The following is a 17,068-nucleotide window of genomic DNA, read 5'->3' on the forward strand; positions in this document are numbered from 1 at the left end:
CCATGTTCTCTTGAAGTTGAATTGGAAATAAAGCTGAAACATGTTTTACAAAACTTTTCTGATTTTGTGAACTTTCCTGGGTTTTCAGCGTTGTGAGTGATTCCCCCCCCAATTAATATCAAGTCCCACACCCGTATAATGGTGTATAATTTTCATTGTCAAAGAACATCTCATTCACCCACACACCTACAAAAATCTCTTGGTACTTTTAACAGTCAGAAATTTATTGTGGCATATATCTCTGTGGGGAGATACATACTGTAGGATGGGTGGAAACTGCTTTTAAGCGGTACTCTTCCATATGCTGGACATGTAGTGTATGCATGTTGCAATTCTATGGTTATCTGCAATTTGAGGGATCCTGCCTACAATGGTGGTGTTTTGCAGGCCTATGATTGCTTCCCTAATGATGAAGGGATTTCCCCAATGCCTAGCAGGGATGCTGAAGAGCTGCCATTGCATCAGCCTATGCAACAATGTTACTGTTGCATTAATTACTTAAGCATTGCAGTTCCCCCGCCCCAATTCCATATGGGTATGATAAGAAACAGAAGAGGAATCCTTGCCTGGGTCTCACTGTGCGTGCAGCATGAGAAAGATAGCCTGAGAAAGGTAGACAGCAGCAATTCATGATGAGAGATAGCCTAAGACTGAAAACTTTGAAGGTGGTCTATTGCTCTTAGAAAAGTGACCTATTTTGGCAGTGGCTCTGGGCTGTTAGTGCTGTGCAATTCGGGGGAAGAAGGAGGTAATCTTTAGCGACCAACAGAAGTCAGCAACATACTTCCACCATCACATAAGTCTCCCCTCTTAGTGCTTTTAAAAGACGCTTTTCCTCTAACATGCACCTGTGAATCCAACAGAGAAGAGACTGCGATGGATCTCTCATACTGGAATGAAATGTGAGGAGACAGCATCAAGGAGCCATAGGTGAGAGCTGAGTGCATGGTGGGGACCAAAGGAGGATAAACTACCCCAGAAAGGAGCATGACGTGTCCCCCACCAGACACACTCTCCCTCTCCAAACACCCCATACACACCACACGACTTCTACTACTTTTGTTTTAAACCCTGTACATAGTATGGAATTTCTACTATTTCTTTCCAAATGTGATACAGTGGTACCTTGGGTTAAGTACTTAATTCATTCTGGTGGTCCGTTCTTAACCTGAAACTGTTCTTAACCTGAGGTACCACTTTAGCTAATGGGGCCTCCTGCTGCTGCCGCTGCACAATTTCTGTTCTCATCCTGAAGCAGAGTTCTTAACCCGAGGTACTATTTCTGGATTAGCGGAGTCTGTAACCTGAAGCGTCTGTAGCCTGAAATGTCTGTAACCTGAGGTACCACTGTATATCCCCTGTTAGGAAGATGAGGCAAGATTGGGGACAGAGATAATGGCTTGTGAGTCAGGAGGTTAAGGAATCACCTGCAGCATAGGACCATATGGCAAAGTAAACTCACAAGAATCATATTGACTTGGATCCTCAAGATAGATAAAATTAATATGTTTTCATAAGAAATATATGCCTATCCTTGTATCTGTCTGTGACCCCTGAGAAGCCTCTGTGCCATTTTGTAGAAGGGGCTCCTAACAACATGGGTCCCACACCTTTGTAATTTTATTTATTTATGACACTTTTGTCTTTGTGAAAGAACTCTGGGTGGCCAACATATGATTCAATGACACTCTTCCATCCAGGTAGTGTTCCTAGCAAAACTAGTTCAGCTTTCTGAGGTGCGAGGAGATCTGTGTCTGTGCAATAGGGCTTTCCTATGCCTTTTTCCACACTGCTAACACCACACTCTCTGTACTGAAGGACCCTTAGAAATGCAATTTGAAGAGACTCAAGTAGGCTGCAGGTGGTTGGGGACTTATTAGTGGAAATGCCTTTCTGTTGGCACAAAATTTGTTTGGGTCCAGTAAAATACTATATTGGGAAAACTGAAATTATGAGGTCATTCATTTAACAATAAAGTAATAAAAAGTATCATACATGGCAGTAAATATAGTTCTAAAATTAATGGGGGGGATAAGACTTTAGAATGAACACACATTGTTTTATGTGCATGGGATCATTATTTTTCTGCTCTTCCTTCAGCAGCCAAAATCTTATTGATGACATGTCCAACATAACAATCATTGACAATTTTCTACTCATGGGATTTTCAGGGGACCAAGAATGGCAATTTTTGCACTTTGTGATCTTCTTAGCAATATACCTGGCTATTCTGATGGGAAATCTTCTTATCATTATCCTTGTAGCCATCAACAGTCACCTGCACACCCCCATGTATTTCTTTCTTGTCAACCTATCAGTGCTTGATGTTGGGTCAACCACTGCCATTATTCCAAAATCAATGGCCAATTCCCTCATGAACATAAAGCTGATTTCATATTCACAGTGTGTCACACAACTGTTTTTGTTCATCCATTTCCTGTCATCGGACTTCTTCTTCCTCACTGTCATGGCATATGACCGATACGTAGCCATTTGCCACCCTTTACACTACGTATTCGTCTATGATGACATGGAGTAGCTGTATCTGGATGGCAAGTGGAGCCTGGATGGCAGGCTTCCTTTATGCTGCTTTGAACACTGGTACTGTTTTTCACTTCCTTTCTGCTCCAATGTCATCCACCAGTTCTTCTGTGAAATTCCATACCTACTGAAAATCTCCTGTTCTGATTCATACCTCACTGAGATTTGGGCTCTTCTTTTGAGTTTCACAATAGGTCTTGGCTGCTTTGTGTTCATTATCATGTCCTATGTTCAGATATTTACTGCAGTATTGAGAATGCCCTCCATGGCAAACAGGCAGAAAGCCTTCTCCACTTGCATTCCCCACATCACAGTTGTCTCCATATTAGTCAGTACTGCCATTTTTACCCATCTTATTCCAACCTCTGACTCAGAATATAATTTAGATCAAGTGCTTGCTTTGTTGTATACTGCGGTGCCTCCACTGCTGAACCCAATAATTTACAGTATGAGGAACAAAGATGTCAAAACTGCCTTGTGGAATTTGTTGGGTTTTATTCTTGCTAAAAAGAATAAAAATATGGCTCTGATTCTCCTATGAGTTTTCTTCTTCCAACTTGTCTTGTGATGCAGCTTAAGATTATTGTCTTGTAACATTTGTTTTGTTATGCAAAAATACATTGTGCTGCCTATGTATGTATATCTTTCCCTTCCATAGTCTAAAGAAGTGAATGGAATGAGAAACTTGTATAATAAGTAAATAACAAATAAATACTATATAGTATTTACTTTCCTTCTGTAGTGAAGAAAATTGAACGTGATGTTGAAAGTGTATGCTGGACTCTATATGAAAACAGAGAGCTTCTTTATCCATATGCATTCTTCATTTCATTAGCTGTCTAGGTGCTTAAAGGAATGTGCAAGTGGTCTGGGACACCCCCCCCCCCGGTTTACAAGAAAGCCTTAAAAGTGATAAGTAACATATCTATAGGCTGAAATTTGTTTGTTTCCCTGATGAGCTTAGACTATTTTGTCATGTAATGTAGTATCCTTGCTTGCTCCCCCACCTATTGCACATTCCTGATCATATCTGCTCACATTGCTATTGAGAGGATCATGTGTGATTTCTCATTCGATACTATTTGTAGCTGAAAATGCTTTGGAGTGATTATGCTGCTTCATTTCTTGTTAGTGCTTCTGCTGAAACCCCATAATTTTTCATATCACACATTTTCTGGTTTATTTTGGCTTTACTGTGACCCCTCTGGACAACAATAATGTGGCAGCATTGGAAAAGCATTGCAGAGCAAACGAAAACTGAACAAATTACCACTTCTGCACTATTATTGTGTCAATATATTTGCAGAATACACACTTAATAAACCACCAGTCTTGGGAGATGACCTTTGTAAAGTAACATTTGTTCTACAATTATGCCGTTGATTTGAAATTTGTATCCCAGAATAGAATGTACCGCATTCAATGTTCCTAAACCCAATATTATATCCACATCCCTATGCTAGATAGCTCTGTCTGACATCTAGTTGTCACCAGTGAACTGTATACCCACTACACCATTTGTGGAAACTGTGGTGGGACATAGCTCTCAGCTGACCTCCTAGCAACTGAGTTCCTGCTGTTTACCAGGAAGGAGAGGAGGAAAGGTGAGGAGATGATGAGGTTGACAAGGTCAGAAATACCTGAAATTATGAGATTCTCCTTCACTGGAATGTTAGGAGAGCACTACTCCTTCAACACACCACCTACAGCTTCACTGCACTACCCAGAACTCTTTAAGATACATTTAGGAATGGACTGAAGGAACTTTAAAGCCTTTGACAATAGCCCAGTACAAGAAGCAAAGATGGCAAACATATCCACAACAGGTAATATGTTTCCTTGGCACCTAGGTACACTGGTATAAAAGAGACCCAGACACTGAAAAACAGCAGCGTACTGAAGATGATGAAGTCAACTAGGAAAGCTATGGTGAAATTAATGATGGCTACAAAAATTGATTGGCAGAATAAATTACTAGAATTTGCCATAATGTCACATATGACTAACAGGCTGAGAGGCAATACAAATCAAAGCTTTATTCAAAAATGGGACATGTGCAAGAAATGTTTAAAGAAATACAACAGCGGTGTGGCATCTATAGTAGCATTTGAATGGTTTCTGTGTTTATCAACAACAACAAAAAAGCAAATGGTTGTAAAAGGTGTAAGAAATTATAGGATTACATAAATAGAACAAAGTAATAATTATATGTATAACTGAATAAGTAGAATTTGTAAATACATTGGGAGGTGACGAGCAGTCTTATGTAGTCAAGCAAGAAGGTATGGTGTTTTGTATTGTATAGGAATGAACTGACTTCTATTTGTAACTTCTGAAATACTACATATATGTTATGTTATCAACTAAATTTAATAAAGCAGAAAACACTGGGGGGAAGTGGGGGGGGGGGGAGAAATTGATGATGGCCACAGTAGAAGATGGTGTTGGAGCCTTCATTGCACTCCTGAATAACTGTCAAGAGTGTGTGCACATTGCAGCTATAAGGGTATGAGTACCTTGCTGGATCCTGCCTACGATGTTTGATGTTTCATGGCTGTATATTTGCTTCCCTAATGTTGAAGGGAAATTCGCTTTTCAGTCTACAGTTGACCGCCCTCCGAACTGCAAACAGGTATCCCAATTGTCTAACTTTCTTCTGTTGTATATTCAATGAGACCCAGAGAGACCTTCCTCTTCTGTTTCTAATCATTCTCATATGCAAAAGGAAGGTAATGTTTAAGTCATCGACCCAAGAGAATGAATGCAATAGTGAAATGGTTGCAGAGGCTGATGCAGTGAGAACTCTTAAGAATCATTACTGGGAATAGAACATTTAATTGACACTGGCACTGGGCCATTAGTGCTGTGCTATTCAGGGAAAGTGGGAGTTAAGCTTTAGAGACCAATAGGAGTCAGATTTATATTTCCGCCACCACATAAGTCTGTCCCTTTTGCTGCTGTTTAAAATAAGCCTTTCCTCCTGTGTAGCCTGAGGAGATTTTGAACCTGACAGAGGAAAGAGTGAGAGGAATCTCCCACAATTGCATGAAATGTGAAATAAATATAAATCTGAGGAAAGAAAAAGGGAAGGGAAGATATATAATTGACTTGCTTGTACTCCATTGAGGGGGAACAAAAGAATAGAGACATCTAGAATCAAGGTAAATAGAAGCAATTTTGCTAATAAAGGATCTGGAGCAGAATTGCAAATATCAACTTGATAAAACCCATGAGAAAATAAAGTAAGTCTTATATCTTTGACCTCTAATTTTTTTGGAGATTTTTTCTTCAACCCCCCATTTCTCCTTCATTGACACCATTTAAATCACTCAGCTTAATTCCATTCATTCATTCTCCCCCCTGTTAAAATATTACTATTGTTATTATCTATTAGTTATTACTTTCTTTTTCTAACTTATTATTCCTTCAGGTATACAATCTGCTTTCCCAGTATTCTCTATCCCACAAAAACTGTGGCTTAATGATGTATGCTCTGTTATTTCCACTTCTTTCCTGACAACATTATAGTTTTATTCTCTCCCCCCCATACATTTGCATTAGTTTTCCATCACAGAGAGAAGAGTATAAAATGGAAGATAGTATAAATAAACAACTACGACATTAACACAGAACAGAATTGTTATACGGATCAGGGCTGTCTTAAAAGGGGATCCAAAATATAATGTCAAAAGAAATCAAATTGGGTTCAAATAACAAAGAGACTGAGACACAGGAGAATGCTAGGTGCGTCTTTCTTCATTGGCATAAGGCAGGCTACCTCAACCTCAGCCGTGAAGATGTTTTTGGCTTACAACTCCCATGATCCCTAGCTAGCAGGACCAGTGGTCAGGGATGATGGCAATTGTAGTCTCAAAACATCTGGAGGGCTGAGGTTGCGGAAGCCTGGCATAAGGCGAGTGCAGCAGGTGGTGGAAATCACTAGAATTTGAGGGTGTGGTTAAGTGGAATGTTTTTGTTTGTTTTGTTTTTGCTGCTGTAACATGTGTATGGTTCCAAGCCAAGGAAGGAAAACTGTTATGTTGTGGGCGAACATAGCAGATGACACAGTGATTTCTCCAGAGGAGCTCTTTATTGTAAGCTGGACAGAACTGAACAGCAAACAGCTCAGCCGGCCTGCTTTTATAGGCAGCCGGCTATCAACATTGTAGCAACAACAACCCAGGGTTTCCCGCCTAAAATAACTGACGTGGACCTGAGTGAAAACTATCTACACTATCCCCCTGCTGGCCCAGGGTGAAACTTTAGTACATAACAAAAACAATTCAATGGGAAAGCTAAAATGGCGGTATCATATATTTAACAAAAAAGTAATAGAAAGAAATCCTACATGAAAGTTTATAGAATTCTGAAATTGGTGGAAAAAAATCAAGAATATAGATTCTTTTATGTGCAATGAATTGATAATTTTTTCTGCTCTCCAACAGTCAAAATATGATGGAGGCTGTGCCCAACATAACTGTCATTGAAAATTTTCTACTTCTGGGATTTTTGGGGGACCGAGAATGGCAAATTTTGCAATCTTTGATCTTCTTAGCAATGTACCTGGCTATCCTGATGGGAAATATTCTGATCATTATCCTGATAGCTGTCAACAGGCACCTGCACACACCAATGTATTTCTTTCTTCTCAACTTATCAATTCTGGACCTTGGATCAACCTCTACCATCATTCCCAAATCTCTGGCTAATTCCATCATGAACATAAGGCTGATTTCATATTCACAATGTGTCGCACAAGTGTTTTTCTTCGTGTTTTTTGTGTCATCAGACCTCCTCCTCCTCACTGTCATGGCCTATGACCGATATGTGGCCATCTGCCACCCTTTGCACTATGCATCCATGATGAAATGGAGTAGTTGCATCCAGATGGCTGGTGGAACATTAATGTGTGGTTTGCTCAATGCTGCTTTGCACACTGCTACTGTTTTTTCAATGCCCTTCTGCTCCAATGTCATCCACCAGTTCTTCTGTGAGATACCACGCCTACTTAAGATCTCCTGCTCTGATTCATACCTCAATGAAATATGGGCCCTTCTTTTTAGTACAGCAATTTGTCTTGGTTGCTTTGTGTTCATTGTCATGTCCTATGTGCAGATCTTTACTGCAGTGTTTAGAATGCCCTCCATGGCAAACAGGCAGAAAGCCTTCTCCACTTGCATTCCCCACATCACAGTTGTCTGCATATTATTATTCACTTCTGTCTTCACCTACTTAATGCCTACCTCTAATTCTCCATACCATCTGGATGAAGTGCTTGCTGTGTTATATACTGTGGTGCCTCCACTGATGAACCCAATAATCTACAGCATGAGGAACAAAGATGTCAAAACTGCCTTGTGGAAGTTGCTGAGTTTTAATTTTGGTAAGAAAACTAAAAAGATGCCTCCCATTTGCCTTTAATCCTGTTCCTCTTTGATCTTATCTTGTAATGCAGATTAATAATAATAATAATAATAATACAATATTATTAATATAGAATCTTATCTCTGTAACAGTTTTCTGCAGTAATAAATTATATTGCCATTTTGCAAACAGAAACCTGAGAGAGATCATTCTTTCTGTATTTTGTGTCCTGGAAAGCATTATGACTTATACATGTTTTATCTACCTCTATATGTAGACAACCCCAGTTTTTTGACATGTTTTTGTGTCAAAAAAGCATCGTGCAATACACGGAAAAATATGGTATCTACTCTATACATGACTATGCCTGCAATCATAACCTCATTTACCTCAGAGCAGGCAAACTGATTATAACAGGGCTTACTCACACCCCCTTTTAGTCTTTCTGGATGAAGAAGCTGTCCCTTCTTATTCCTTATCTTCTCATGTGTTTTTTTTTGCTTGCTAGGCACCCCACTTTTCAGCCTTCTGAAGCAAGCTTGCTCTATCCAGTGCATCTACCAAGCATATCTGCTGCTGCACTTCTCTGGAATATAAACCTTTCATTCATAGAGGGCTGTGTTTCATGATGTAACCCTCCTTGCTACTATATCTAAACATAATTTTGTTGCCATGAGATGTGGTGAATTTAACACAGTTTTATAAATGATTAGGCAATTCAGAGAAGAAACGATCTCTCAATAGCTACTAGTAATGATGTCCATCACAACTTGCAAGTTCAGATACCTTCAAGTACCAGTTGCATGAATGGGTTCTGCTTATGGGTTTCCAAAAACATCTGGTTGTCTGCTTTGGAAAATAGGATGCTGGCCTAAATAGACTTTTGGTTGCATCCACATAAAATCTTCTTTTGCTCTTATATTCTCTTGAGGGGAAGGATATTTCTGATGCTATTACCCCAAGTTACTTTAATGCATGTGTGTCTGTATTGCAACTAAATTAAGGTTACCAGATTTTTTCCAATGAATCTGGGGACACTTTTCAACTTCAGTAGGAATGATAGGATTTTGTCAGGGGACTGATTTGTAAATCCGGGGACTGCCCCGGGAAACGGGGACATCTGCTAACCTTAAGCTAAATGGTTATCAGAATTTTTCTTGGTGTTCCCTAGTATCTTTGATTATTTGTGGCTGTACAACAATTTACCTAATGATGAAGGAAAATCTTCCATTCCTTAGAATGATGCTAAAGAGCTGGCATTGTCTCAGCCTCTGCTACAATTCAGCTATTACATTTGTTCCCTTGGGTGGATGACTTAAACATTGCCTCCCTATTCCATGTGGGGATGTTTGGAAATTCAAAAGAAGAGCTCTCTGGGTATCACTGGATATTGACAACTGGAAAATGCAATGCAACATAGCCTTAGATTGCAAACTTTGAAAGTAGGCTGTTGTAGTCAGAAAAGTCAGCATTGTAGCCACTCTGTGCCATTAATGCTGAGCTATTCAGGGAAACAGGGAGTAAATCTTTAGAGAACAAAATGATTCAGGTAGATATGTCTCCTATCACATAAGCCTGCCTCTTTTACTGCTGTTTGAAACAAGTTCTTTCTCCAAGACACACCTGTCAACCCAAGATGAGTTGCTGTGATCTGAGAGAAGAAAGAGAGGAATCACTCGCAATTGCATTGGATGTGAAAGAATTATGGCAAATCTGAGGAAAAAATGGAAAATATACACCTGATTTGTTCACACTTTACTGAGTGAAAGATTAAAAGGTGTCAGAAAAAGGGAGAGACACCTAGACCAACGAAGGTAAATAGAAACCATTTTGCTGATAAATCATTTGAAGCAGAATTGCCAAAGAAATATATAGAAAAATACAGTCCCCTTTTTATCTGTGTCCTTCAATCTTGTGTCCTCAGATCTCCTTTGCTGATATTCCTTTAATTTCTTCCACTTAATTCTATTCCACTTTTTTTGGGCTTTTTTCCATCTTTATTTTTTAAAAGATCATTGCTATTACATTGTTATTATGTTGTTGCTGCTGTTGTTTTCTTTTTCTAGGTGATTATCCCCTCATTTGTATGTTCAGTATCCCCAATCCTGCTCTATCCCACTAGAATAGTGGCTTAATCATGCACCTTCTCTTATTTTCAATCTATTTCTTCTGAGATGGATAAATAAATTGAAGTTCAGAGAAGCAGCATCTATCCTTCTATCGTCCCCAATATATACATTTGCAACCCCTGAAATGCCTCTCTGGAAGTTTGGGGAGGAGGCTGCTAACAAATCGATGGCTGCTAGGGAGAGGTAGGGATGGGAAAATTCCTCTGGCAAAATGAAGTTATCATAGGATCCAAGGCATTACAATTTTATTTCTGACCTGTATGCTCCAGATTTGTCCCCAAAGATCTCAGAGTGGTTATGGTTCCTTGACACTCTTCCATCCTGATAACATTCAAGACCAAACCTGATTAGCCTCAGGCATGGAGCTGTATCACACACATTTAGGCTATTTTCTAAGCAGAAGAACACAGAGTTAGAATTACACAAATCTGGACTGTGAGTTTTGCCTTAAAGAGTTTTGATCCAGAGAATTGGGAATGAAACACTGGTTGCATAGTGGGGCTTCTTCTCCCCATGGCAAACCCCTGACATCTCAGGATGAAGGACAGTTAAGTAATGACATTAGGTGGGTTGGGGAACAAGTGTGCTACAGCTGTTTGGAGGAATCACTAGAATCCGAGGGTGCTGTTTGTTGGAAGTGCCTTTTTGCTGGTGCAAAATACAAACAAACGAACAAAAATAAACGAACTACAACCAGGAAATGGGGGTGGGGTGGGGTAAGTAGCAAATTACAGGGAGATATTTCAGAATTTATAGTAAAGACACCTTCTTCTATGTGCAAATGAATTAATCAATACTGTTTCTCTTCTTCCAACAGTCAAAATATGATTCAAGCCTTTCTCAACATAACAATGATTGAAAATTTCGTACTTCTAGGATTTTCTGGGGGTCGAGATCTGCAGATTTTACACTTTGTGATCTTCTTTGCAATGTACCTGACTGCCCTGGTGGGAAATCTTCTGATCATTACCCTGGTTGCTGTCAACAGTCACCTGCACACCCCCATGTATTTCTTTCTTGTCAATTTATCAATCCTTGATGTTGGCTCAATCTCCGTCATCATTCCCAAATCCATGGCAAATTCTCTCATGAACATAAGGCTGATTTCATATTCACAGTGCGTTACTCAAATGTTTCTCTTCATCCTTTTTGCATCATCAGACTTCTTCCTCCTCACTGCCATGGCCTATGACCGCTATGTAGCCATCTGTCACCCTTTGCACTATGCATCTATGATGAAATGGAGTAGCTGCATTCAAATGGCAGGTGGAGCATGGATGTTTGGTTTGTTCAATGCTGCTTTGCACACTGGTACTGTCTTTTCACTTCCTTTCTGCTCCAATGTCATCCACCAGTTCTTCTGTGAAATCCCACGCCTGGTGAAAATCTCCTGCTCTGATTCATACCTCAATGAAATTTGGGCTCTTCTATTTACTGCTGTGTTAAGTCTTGGTTGCTTTGTGTTCATTGTCATGTCCTATGTTCAGATATAGAATCATAGAATCATAGAATCATAGAGTTGGAAGAGACCACAAGGGCCATCGAGTCCAACCCCCTGCCAAGCAGGAAACACCATCAGAGCACTCCTGACATATGGTTGTCAAGCCTCTGCTTAAAGACCTCCAAAGTAGGAGACTCCACCACACTCCTTGGCAGCAAATTCCACTGTCGAACAGCTCTTACTGTCAGGAAGTTCTTCCTAATGTTTAGGTGGAATCTTCTTTCTTGTAGTTTGGATCCATTGCTCCGTGTCCGCTTCTCTGGAGCAGCAGAAAACAACCTTTCTCCCTCCTCTATGTGACATCCTTTTATATATTTGAACATGGCTATCATATCACCCCTTAACCTCCTCTTACTGCAGTGTTGAGAATGCCCTCCATGGCAAACAGGCAGAAAGCCTTCTCCACTTGCATTCCCCACATCACAGTTGTCTCCATATTATTCATCACTTCTGTCTTCACCTACTTAATGCCATCCTCTAATTCTCCATACCATCTGGATGAAGTGCTTGCTGTGTTATATACTGTGGTGCCTCCACTGATGAACCCGATAATCTATAGCATGAGAAACAAAGATGTCAAAATTGCCTTGTAGAAATTGCTGGGTTTTATTTTTGGTAGGAATAATAAAAAGAGGCCTCCTGTTCACCTATAAGCCTGTTTTTGTTTCATCTCTTCTTGCAATACAGCTTTTTTAAAAAAAGCACTGAGCTCACCTTACATAGCTTTTTCCTGTAATAATAGTTTTCTGTAACAATAAACTTTGCTACCTTTTTACAATAGTTTAGTTTACAATAGTTTAGGCATTCCTTGTCCAGGGAGGCCTAGCTATTTTAATCTCTGATGACCTTGGCATCTTAAAACATTTTAATTAGATGCTTACCAATATTTTAACTAACTTGCTTTGTGGCTTTATTTTGCTTTGTATTTTATTACTGTTCTGCCATCTTTTATTATATTTTACTGTATTTGCATTATTGATGACATCTACTTAATTTATATTTGGTGGAAAGTTAGAATACAGACATAAGAAGAAATAAAGATTTTGTTTATTCAGAATATTCAGAATATTTCACCTTCCTTCCATCAACACAGGTACATACTTTCAGGTCTCAGCCACACCTCTGTTTGCCCTGCCACATTCTCCCAGGAAAATCCAATCTTTAGAGCTGAATTGGAACAAACAGAAACTGTGCATTCTGCAGATGGCTGTTTGCTCTTGTTTTTGTTCTTGTCTATTGTTAAAGAAAGGGTTTTCTGGGGAAAACAACACGCCATGGCAAAATTGCTTGCACCTTTACCTCGAAAACATGGGAAAGGGGAAATCCACTCTGACCTGCACTTATGAGGCAGGAGACAAGCAGATGTATGGATGAGCGCTTGCTTCAATTTGTTTTATTTTGTGCATTGTGATAGTGGATATATCTCAGTGAATGTTGTTTGTTATTCATTCCATACATTATTATTTGTCACATATGTGGCACATGAGACGTACTGAGCATTCTTGAATGCAGCAGGTTGGTGGAACTTAAGCCTGTATAAATTCACACCCTGTAAATGTCCAGCACTAGCCTAGTCGAGCTAAAAGAAAGCACCACAACACAGAGAGCCAGCTCACCTGGCATTACCTACCAGGGAATGGGGTGCACTTGTGACACACAAGGAGAGTTTCCAAGTCCCCTGATCAGGTGTGTATGAACTGTAGAGATAGCTCACCAAAAATGGCTCATAATTGCCAGCACAGGAATACAAACAAACTGGGCACAGAGTGCACACAGAGTCTCTAGCAGTGCTCATTGGGGCAGGCAATCAGCACGATGTGTGTGCCACACATCAGCACATGCTCTTATCAGACAGGTATGTGCACCAACAGCACGGGACAGTGTGGCCAGGTAAGCAAGCACACGGGAGCACACCAGAACACCCATGTTGCACCCACATTGCACCCACTGCACAGACCCCAAATACCCACCTTATCCAGCATTGCAATCCCACTCTACAAGAATGCACAGCACACACAGAGAAATCATAAAGATAGTTTATTGAATGCACCCTATAAGTTGCACATGACTACAGGCACTAAGCAGGCAGTGAGCAGGTAGGAAACTTAGGCACAAGCTGCCCCAGAGTCCTCAAGGGCTGCTGCAGAGGGCATGGCCCCGATGATAGGCACCAGGCACATCATCCTCCAATGTCTCTTCTTCCTCTGTGGTGGTGGCAGAAGTTTTTGACTGCAACTTGCTTAATGTCTTACCTGACGGGTCATTCCTCAACCTTTTGCAGAACACATAACGGTCTACAAACCTCTAAAAACAGGAACATTTGCTTTTTCCTCACACATTTGTAATTAGGCATATTCCTTTTATGTGTAAAGGGACTGTCAGGGATAGATTCACATATGCCCCTTGCATAAAGCTTAGATATAGAACCTCAATGTGATATTAGGCAAGAATTCAGGATTCCCACACAATGTCACTCCACAACAGGTTTTGCTTTCTGAAATATAATGAGAAAAACTAGTTTAATTAATGACCTCTTTATTTCCACTCAACCTTTGTTCATTCCCATACCCATTATAGGCCTCTCCTGTCTGCTGCATACTTTGTTTGGAAGTGGGGGACAAGCAGAACAGCTCTACCTCTGGCTCCTTCTCCCCATGTAGGAGCCAGTGTGGTGTAGTGGTTAAGAGCGGTGGACTAGTAATCTGGTGAACCAGATTTGATTCCCTGCTCCTTCTCATGCAGCTGCTGGGTGACCTTGGGCCAGTCACACTTCTCTGAAGTTTCTCAGCCTCACTCACCTCACAGAGTGTTTGTTGTGGGGGAGGAAGGGAAAGGAGATTGTTAGCCACTTTGAGACTCCTTAGGGTAGTGATAAAGCAGGATATCAAATCCAAACTACCCTTCTTCTTCTTCTTCTTCTTCTTCTTCTTCTTCTTCTTCTTCTTCCTCTTCCTCTTCCTCTTCCTCTTCCTCTTCCTCTTCCTCTTCCTCTTCTTCTTCTATATAGGGGCAATTTGGAAAAATGAATCAAGACTCCATCTCTCCAAGTATGCTTCAACAATCTCAGGCCTCACTTTGCAAAATGGCCTGCAGTCTTCTCAATGCATCTCTCAGTGTTTCCTTCACGGTCTTGTTCCTGAAGCTGTAAATAATAGGGTTTAGCAATGGGGTCACTACTGTGTTGAATACTGTGGCTATTTTGTTGAATTCCATTGAAGAGCTGCCAGCTGGCTTGATATAGATAAAGATGGAGCTGCCATAATAAAGTGATGCCACAGTGATATGTGAAGTGCATGTGCTAAAGGCTTTCTTTCTGCCTTTAGCAGAGGGTATCCTAATCACAGTGACAATGATGCAGATATAAGATATTGTTGTTACAGATACAGAGCTGAGAAGCATGAAGCAGGAAACTGCCAAATCTAAGGCTTGGAGAAAGCGAACATCAGCACAGATCATTTCCAAAAGAGGGCCACTGTCACAGAAAAAGTGGTCAATAACATTGGAGCCACAGAAAGGCAGTCCTGCCTTCAGTACCATGGAGGCAGAGATGGAAAAGAAACTGCACAACCAACAAGACAGGACCATTAGCACGCAGACACGGGAGTTCATGATAGCAGTATACCGCAGAGGGTTGCAGATAGCCACATAGCGATCCACTGACATAGCAGCCAAAAGGAGGACTTCAGTGGAACCAGCAACAAAGTAGATATATCCTTGCAAGGCACAGGCAACAAAAGACATGGTGTTTTCCTTTGAGATAAGTAGGGTGAGCATCTTTGGAGTGACAGTTGTGGTGATGATGATCTCCAACCAGGAGAGGTTTTTGAGTAAATAGTACATTGGTGTATGCAAACGGTGGTCCACATGGATCATGACGATGACTAAAGTGTTCCCAATCAAAGTCAGTATGTACATGACAAGGAAGAGGAAGAAGAGTGGTTTTTGAAACTGGTGGAGATTAGAGAAGCCAAGTAGGACAACTTCAGTGACAATGGTTTTAGAGATGTTTCTGAAGGTCATCTTACCAACATATGTTCCTTCTGAAAGAAAGTGGAATATTTAGTATATAATTAAAATAAATTAAGAAAAATCATTCTAGAAAAATCAGTGATATTATTTCCTTAGTGACTAATTTGTTCATTTTGGAAAGAGCTCATGTAGGTAAAGACCTAGGTTTCTAGGAAAAGTCAAAGCTCAGTAGTCTGTTTTCCATGCAAAAGCTCCCAGATTCAGTCCCTGGCATCACCAAGTAGGGCTGAGGAGGTCTTCCCACCAAAAAAATCCTGGACAACCACTGACAGTAAATGTATATAACACTGAGCTAGATGAACTAGTGGTTTGACTCAAAATATTTTTTCCCTCTTCAAATATATTTTATTAGTTTTCACAATATTATAAACAAACAAACAAAAAAACAAGACAAACAAACAAGACAAACAAACATAAATCATAGCCTTACTGAAAATTACACTTATTAACTTTGTTAAGTGACTTCCTCGCTTCCCCTTGGTTCAATTTCATTGCATGTCCTTTTAACAGTTTTCCAAATCCCAATTCTTATGAAATTTAACTTAAACATTAACATCCTTAAATCTTCACCTTATGGAATTAAACATTAATTCATCACTTAACATAAATAAAATCCTAAGCCAATTAAGTATCTGCAAGCTATTTTCAGTTAATTTAACTTAACAAATTTAACTAGATAATCATTAAATTTATTCCACTCTTCCTGATACTTTGACTCAAAATAAGGCAACTTCTCACATCCTTCCTATACTCCTAAGCATATAACTAATGCTATAAACTCCCTAATTTCAGTTTTCCTTTATAGCATGAAGAAAGAGTTGCAGTTTGGGGGGAGAGTTTAATGATGATAAGTCCACAGCAAAATATACTAGTTTAGTTAATTTTCCTTTTACTCATTATATTTTATATTATTACTGCAATTATATCTCACCTTTCCTCTAAGGAACTACAGGTGGCATACATTGTTCCCATTTTATCCACACAACAACCACATGAGACAGGTGAGGCTAAGAGACTGTGGGTGGCTTAAGGTCACTCAGTCAGCTTCCCGTGTGAGTGGAGATTTTAATCCTGCTATCCAAGGATCAGTCCAACACTAACTATGTCTGTCTAACTATGACACCACATTGGCTTTTAGAACAGTAGCAATGACTGTCTGTGGTGTCAGACTGCTAAACACATGTGCTGCTAGAACAGCTGAAACATTTCCAAATCTTGAAATATTCATTCAGGAGCTAGATGGAAATGGGAAGCTTTTCAGTTGTTTTCAAATGGTTTATGGTTTATGGTTTATTTTACTACATCTACTCCAATTATGGCTTCCAAGTTGGGACATGAAGAATGTTGGGACATTCTCCAGAAACATTATTGTGATCTTGTATCTGATTTGATGAAATCAAAATGTCCCCTTTTTAACAGAGCCCTCTTCCTTCCAACTCTCACCAGATCATTGCTTATACATATCAGCACACCAGCCGTTACTTACAATAGAATTTCTGAGCTC

At 39.9% G+C, this 17,068-nt stretch overlaps 3 protein-coding genes and 1 pseudogene across 4 annotated transcripts; 3 read left to right on the forward strand and 1 right to left on the reverse strand.

Annotated features, from left to right (window-relative positions):
- Positions 1–2,122: 2,122 nt before the first annotated feature.
- LOC309516548 (olfactory receptor 14A16-like) lies at positions 2,123–3,082 on the forward strand (annotated as a pseudogene). Its single transcript has one exon. The product of its transcript is annotated as an olfactory receptor 14A16-like (transcript).
- A 3,956-nt stretch (positions 3,083–7,038) lies between these two features.
- Positions 7,039–8,502, forward strand: LOC309516549 (olfactory receptor 14C36-like; the record flags this gene model as incomplete). The annotated part of the gene is made up of 2 exons (XM_082195312.1): positions 7,039–7,924; positions 8,414–8,502. Exons 1-2 carry the CDS (start codon positions 7,099–7,101, stop codon positions 8,500–8,502), a joined length of 915 nt encoding a protein of 304 aa, XP_082051438.1. The 5' UTR covers positions 7,039–7,098.
- A 2,383-nt stretch (positions 8,503–10,885) lies between these two features.
- On the forward strand, positions 10,886–12,128 carry LOC309516550 (olfactory receptor 14A16-like; the record flags this gene model as incomplete). The annotated part of the gene is made up of 2 exons (XM_082195313.1): positions 10,886–11,523; positions 11,885–12,128. The coding sequence occupies 2 exons, from the start codon at positions 10,886–10,888 to the stop codon at positions 12,126–12,128; spliced, it is 882 nt and encodes a 293-aa protein (XP_082051439.1).
- Positions 12,129–14,598: 2,470 nt separating this feature from the next.
- On the reverse strand, positions 14,599–15,555 carry LOC309516551 (olfactory receptor 6M1-like; the record flags this gene model as incomplete). Its single annotated transcript, XM_082195314.1, has 1 exon — positions 14,599–15,555. One exon carries the CDS (start codon positions 15,553–15,555, stop codon positions 14,599–14,601), a length of 957 nt encoding a protein of 318 aa, XP_082051440.1.
- Between the last annotated feature and the right edge of the window lie 1,513 nt (positions 15,556–17,068).

Source organism: Podarcis vaucheri (genome assembly GCF_965113315.1).
Source record: "Podarcis vaucheri genome assembly, chromosome: 13".
Classification (NCBI taxonomy): domain Eukaryota; kingdom Metazoa; phylum Chordata; class Lepidosauria; order Squamata; family Lacertidae; genus Podarcis; species Podarcis vaucheri.